This window comes from Arachis duranensis, chromosome 6 (assembly GCF_000817695.3).
Source record: "Arachis duranensis cultivar V14167 chromosome 6, aradu.V14167.gnm2.J7QH, whole genome shotgun sequence".
In the NCBI taxonomy this organism is placed as follows: Eukaryota; Viridiplantae; Streptophyta; class Magnoliopsida; order Fabales; family Fabaceae; genus Arachis; species Arachis duranensis.
This window is the reverse complement of record NC_029777.3, coordinates 5,056,929-5,063,147: the sequence shown is the minus strand read 5'-3', so window position 1 is coordinate 5,063,147 and position 6,219 is coordinate 5,056,929. Positions and strand designations below refer to the sequence as shown.

The following is a 6,219-nucleotide window of genomic DNA, read 5'->3' as shown; positions in this document are numbered from 1 at the left end:
TTATTGGTGTGTTATTTGTAGATAGATTTTACAAAAATAGAAACCAAACTGAATGAACATAAGATGTAAATTGATAATAGTAGCTTTGTAGATTATAAACAAGACATTGTCAATGTAACATTGTTGCAGTTGTCCACATAAGGATAAACAGACTGAAACAGCTACCTTCAAGCATAAACTCTGTTAAATTATCTACTACAAGAAAATCAAAATAAACCATACAGTCTACATAAGAGCCATTCCCTAAGAGAGGTAACAAAAAATCCAAAAAATCCAAAATATCAACCAATGCCCAAATCCCATATATATTGTTAAAGCAGCTGCTACAACATCCCAATCAAGGGTTTTTCTTCCTTGGTGCCTTGAACTGAGGTGTTGGAACCATCTTCATGAACCTTTCCAACCTTGAAGCTGTGGCTGCAGTTGCTCCTTGCATGGGATCGACAGAAGAAGTTACTGGTTGTGGTGTGGTCTTCCGTTTAGTTGGTAACTTAGGTGGCCTTGTTGCTGGTGGTGGTGGTGCCTGCTTGAAGTGTAATAAGTTAAATGAGTTACTGTGAAAAGGGGAGTTAAATATAGGATTATGAACAACAAATCATTTGGGACATTTTATACCTCATCTTGTGTTCCACCATAGCTTGGTTGGGATAATTCAACCTCTTCAGCTTGCGGTCCAGACACTGGGGGTGGAATGTCAGCTGCCGATGTTGCCGGATTGGTACTGTTGGTTGCTTCAGGTGCAGGTGTACTCCCAGTAGCAGTAGCTTTGTCCTTTGAAGCTGCCACAGCTGCTGCTGCAGCCACAAGAGCAGCAGCAAGCTCATCAGCTCTCTTCTGTTTGCATCCCCTCTTGGTGTGGCCCTTTACACCACAATATGTGCATGTGAATGGCTTGAGCTGTCTCTTTAGGGTAACAGTCTGCTTAGCTTTCTTGTTTACACTAGGACCCTCATCAGCGTCCTTTCTTCTTTTGTTTGTGAGCTTTCCTGGTTTTCGTTTGATGTTAGGAGCCTGGGGCTTACTATATGCTGATTTTTCCCACATGGATTGACCCGGAAGAGGATTGATATAATGTTCGTAGGTCTTCGTGTATGAATCCATTGTGACCAAGGGGTGGCAGAAATCCTCTGGTCTCTTGTTCACCCGTGCAAGAGCAGCACAGGCGTGGACACAGGGAATGCCTACAGCACACCAAACAGAACATGTTAGTTAACAGTTCAGGTAAAAATTACACTAAAATGAATCTAATGATAATGCAAATGAAGATAAATAGAAAGAAACAGAATTAGATGTAAATGTAACAAAAATTACCTGTTAACATCCAGAATTGGCAGGTGCAGAGTCTTTTGCCTAGATCGACAACCATGTTTGTTGGTTGTCCATGGACCTCAAACTTCTCATAGGCTTCATCCCCAGTCCATATAGGTACCCTGTTCTTTGACTCTTTCCTTACCTTTTCTAATCGGCTCTGAATAACTGGAGGAAGTTTTCCGATGTGATTGTTCAACTTTATCTTGTTCTTTGCAATGGACCTCATAACGAACATCCTTACCTCTTCAAGCAGGGTGATGATTAGCTTGCTCCTAGCCTCTTTGATCCTTGCATTGAATACCTCACATGCGTTATTGCATATATTATCCAGCTTTGGCCTGTGGCTAAATTGAGATTTCGTCCATGAATGCCTAGGCCACTTGTTAAGGTATGTCCATGCTTCTTCACTGACTCTTTTGATCTTGTCCATGTTGCCAATAAAATCTTGAAAGGTGGTTGACCTTGCAGCATCCCAAAGGAGTCTCCGCAGCTCAAGATCCTTCCACTGTTTGTTAAAGTTACGCCACAGGTGCCATACACAGAAACGATGGTGGACCTGTGGCATGACCTCTTCCACAGCCAAAATCAACCCCTGCAATTGATGGAAAGATATAGCAGAAACCAAGCAATAACCAATACCCAATTAGCCTAACTAATCAATAACCAACCACCCTAAGTCATCAATAACCAATCACCCTAAATAATCAATAACCAATCAGCTTAAATAATCAATAACCAATCATCCTAACCAAGCAAACCATCCTAACAAATCAAACTACTTAGTTAAACAAATACCCTGAATATTCACACATACTACAAGTGATTCCAGCAACTTGCAATTATCAATACCAAATAAAACATAGAATCAAAATATTGCATACAATGAACTAATATACATTTTGCTTCCAATATAAACTGGTTAACCTTCTGCATATCAGAAATGAAACACCACCCGTTAGCCTTATAGTCTCCCAAGTCTTCGTGGAGTAACTCCAAAAACCATTTCCAGTTTTCCTTATTTTCAATGTTGACTATAGCCCAAGCAACCACATAAATGTGGTGATTTGCATCTTGTGCGACAGCTGATAATATCTGTCCACCAATCTGCGTCTTCAGAAATGCACCGTCGAGGCCGATTAAAGGTCGACAACCAGCTTTAAACCCGTTATTGCAACCACTCAGGCAGATATACATTTTTTCAAACACTACTTGGCCGTCAGGCAGTGGAGTAACCCCAATTTTATAGTGGATCCCGGATTGGTCTTTAGGAGCGTTTCAGCATAATCCCTTAACAAGGCATACTGTGCCTTTTCATCCCCGTAGACAATATTTCTTGCATCAGCCAAGGCTCGGGCTAATGAATTCCTATGCAGTATGAGATCACACTTAGACCTAAAGTATGTTGCAGCCTCACATTGCTTGAAGTTGGGGTACTTTCTAACCTTCTTGACCAACTTACTTGCCAGCCAAGCTCTGTTTGCAGCCCTATTAGAATTCTCTCTCGGACATGTATGATCGTCATAAAAGGTCTTGATTTGCCAGCAAGTGTCTTCGTGATCCCTTGAGGCATAAACAACCCAGCAGCACTCTTCCACCTGGCACACTGCCCTACACCTCACATTGTCATTCTTTACAAACTTAATCGTTCTACCCTCCTGAATGGTAAACTCTCGCACAGCATCCCTGAATTCTTGTTTAGTGTTAAACTTCATTCCCACTTGCAGTTGCAACTCACCAAATCTCTGTCCCTCCTGGAAGATTGGAAATTCATCCGATTCTCCATCAGATTCCAATTCATCTTCAGAATTAGGAGGAGTCTTCATCTCCTCCGAGTGCCAAGAGTTGGCACCATCAGACTCTGCACCCGGGTCAAGAGCATCATACATAAATCCCCCTCCTGGACTTCCTAAAAAACCAAGGTCCACCTCTACATCAGATAAGTCTGCCACAATTGCATCATCATCTTGCATAATAGTGTCTTTATACAACTTTTCCTTTCCCTTGGCCATGGCTGAGGCCTTCTGAACCTTCTTGACCTCTTTCCTAATTGGTTGTTTAAGCAATTCATCATCACTACTAGAGCTGGCCTCCTGGACAGGGACATAAGAGTCATCCTCTGAACTCCCTTCATCACTGCTGGATCTGTTTCCAGTTAAATCCACATGAAAAATTTGCTTCCCTTTCTTAGCACTCCACTGTCCCCTTGCCTGAGATCTTGTGATTCTTTTAGGTGGGTTAAATTTGGGCTTGGTTTTGGAAGTAATCTTGGGCTTGGGCTTTGGTTGAGTCTTCTTGGGCTTCTGGTTCTGTTTGGGTTTTGGATTCTGATTGACAGTTGAGGTTGTATTGGGCTTTGTAGTGGGTTTTGGGTTGGATATATGATGGAGTTTGGGGTTCTCATGATCAGCCATGGACTTGGTGTCATCATGCATAGGTTTTCTGATGGGAGTGTTAGCAGGAACTGGGATTGCAGTTGGACTGTTTGGAATGGGGATTGGGGTAGGAGGTTCTGGGTCAGGATCAGCTTTATCATGTGGCATTTCATTTAAGGTTTCCTCAGGGGTGTTCTTCTTGTTTAACTCACCACCAGGCTCCTCTTGTTGAATATAATCCAGACACAACACATCTTCTTTCCCCTCCAACAGTTCGGGTGTCGAAACTCCATGTTCGAAATAAACATCTACTAGGCCATCATTCATCTGTGCATGGAAGCACATCTCCCTTAATTCATCATCAGTGGTCAGAGCTCTCAATCCAACCTCCAAGCTCCTCTCGAGAACCAGCCACCAACACTTAATTACCTTGTCATATCCCAACTCCTTGAAATAGTTCCTGATGAAGAAGACATCAAGTCTATCCTCATCTAAATCACCTAAGCAAGCTTTATTGTCAGGTGAGTAAACTAACTTTCCATCAGCATTCTTCTTAAACGTTCCACCATGATGGAACATTATATCCAGCAACTTCTCCATCTGTATTGGAAAAAAAAATATACAATATTTTTACTAAAATATAGAATCCACAATCAACAACAGATCATATGCCAAAATCCCTAACTAACAACTACTTCAGTCACCATGCCATTATAGAAATTTTATATTTTCGGTTTGAAAACAGAGCATTCCGATTACCCCTACCCGCACCACCCAATGCAAAAACCCTATCCACTAACATAGCATCCATGGTTTCCCATCAATCTACACCAAATTCCCAAGTAAAATCCATAATGTACGATACCTTACCACTACGTAGAACAGAAAAATACTATGTAATATCCTGCATGCCTACCTCTGTCACAGGAGATTCCAGGCAGAATCTTTGCTCCTTCCTTCACCGATCTTCAGCCAACGATGAAGAGGTTCCACTGAACTCCAGATTGTTTCACTTCGAAAAGTCACGCCAGGAGTCTAGAATGCCAGGGTTTGATGGTTTCAGTTCGCAGGAGATGAAGAAGACGAAGTGATCTTTGAATATTGGGGGAGGGGGTTTGAAAGTTTTGTAGATGCTGAGTTGAAACGGTGTCGTCTATTAGTGGGTTTAGCGCCAAAACCCAATACGACGTCGTTTTCGTTCATCCAGCGTGGTACTCATTCGCCACGTCACTCCCGGCGGTAAGGAATCTGGCCGGAAAATATGCGGGGGACCAACTTGATGCATTTTTTTCAATTTGGAGGACTAAATTTGTGCAATTGGGAACTCAGGAACTAAATCGGTGCATTTTGTGAATCTCAGGGACCACTTTGGTGTTTAACTCGTTATATTGCTTTCGTAGTTTTTATAGATCTATAAAAATTATATTTTTGTATATAATGTTTAAAAGTTGTAATTCGATAATATTGATATGCAAATAATTTATTTTAGTAACTTGCTCAAAATAATAATAACTATTTTAATATACACGGTCATTTTTATTTAAAATTGGGTTTGGTAGGCATTTATTAAGAATTTAAAATGTATTAAATTCTTAACTAAAATAAAATGTATTAAATGCATAAAAAATAGGATAAGATATTGAAATAAAATGTTTAGAAATCAATATTATCGAAATACAATTTTTAAACATTGTAGACGAAAATGCAATTTTCATAAATCTATAGAAGTATTGCTGTGTCCCGAAACTAGATGGCCCCTGATGTGAAGGTGAGTTCTTCGGAGTATCCGGATCCTTATCACTGTCCCCCACGATGTGAGCGTTCGAATCATCCTCTCGCATCGCAGTTTTAACCGGATCCGGTTCACCGTCACCTAAAATACCCGGAATCATACGTGGTGACCTAACTATTCTAACTGCAACAAATGGAGGATCAGCCAATAGACAACCAAGTGTAACGACAAGCATCGAGGTAGAAACACCCACCACGATAGTTGATTGAGGATTGGGCGCCGATGCCCCAGAAATGTCGACGCCATCTTCCAACAATAAAACATGCTTATCTTCATCCGATCCTATCATAAATGTTTCATACTTCACACTAGTTGACACAACCGCAATTAAAATCTTGTAGAACAATTTATTCACCTACTTTGTCCCACGCAGCCCTGCCTTTTGCAATATATTTGTTTTCAACTCTGACAACGTATTTGTTGACCGGATAAAAACGCTCATTGGTTCTGTATCAGTTAACTTAACGCCGTGCTTTTTACTTTTTTTTCTTTTTAATTTTCCATGACAATGGACTAGAATCAAAAAACTCTCCTCACTGTCTTTTTGTGAATTTGTAAAAATGACAATCTACTACTACACCACTACCTATTGCTTGGTATTTATAAGCATTTGTAACCAAACAGAAACCACTATAACCTCACAAGATTTTTTTAAGTGTGACATTTGTGAAGAAATTGGAGTGTCGTGAATTTTTTTTTGTTGTCTTCCCTCAGAAATCGCTACAAAATATAGTAGTTTTACTA

At 40.5% G+C, this 6,219-nt stretch overlaps 1 protein-coding gene across 1 annotated transcript; it reads right to left on the bottom strand.

Moving 5' to 3' along the window:
* Positions 1–337: 337 nt before the first annotated feature.
* On the bottom strand, positions 338–2,505 carry LOC110272927 (uncharacterized). Its single transcript, XM_021125675.1, has 4 exons — positions 2,236–2,505; positions 1,312–1,903; positions 616–1,181; positions 338–523 (listed from the first exon to the last, which is right to left on the bottom strand). The coding sequence occupies exons 1-4, from the start codon at positions 2,503–2,505 to the stop codon at positions 338–340; spliced, it is 1,614 nt and encodes a 537-aa protein (XP_020981334.1).
* Positions 2,506–6,219: the final 3,714 nt, after the last annotated feature.

What these genes read in the sequence shown, in the direction of transcription:
- LOC110272927 (XM_021125675.1), bottom strand. Translation starts at nt 2,505, where the DNA reads ATGTATATCTGCCTGAGTGGTTGCAATAACGGGTTTAAAGCTGGTTGT. An exon ending in CCAATTCTGGATGTTAACAG is followed by an intron (nt 1,182 to 1,311) that starts GTAATTTTTGTT and finishes GGTGTGCTGTAG; the next exon opens with GCATTCCCTGTGTCCACGCC. An exon ending in ATGGTGGAACACAAGATGAG is followed by an intron (nt 524 to 615) that starts GTATAAAATGTC and finishes CACTTCAAGCAG; the next exon opens with GCACCACCACCACCAGCAAC.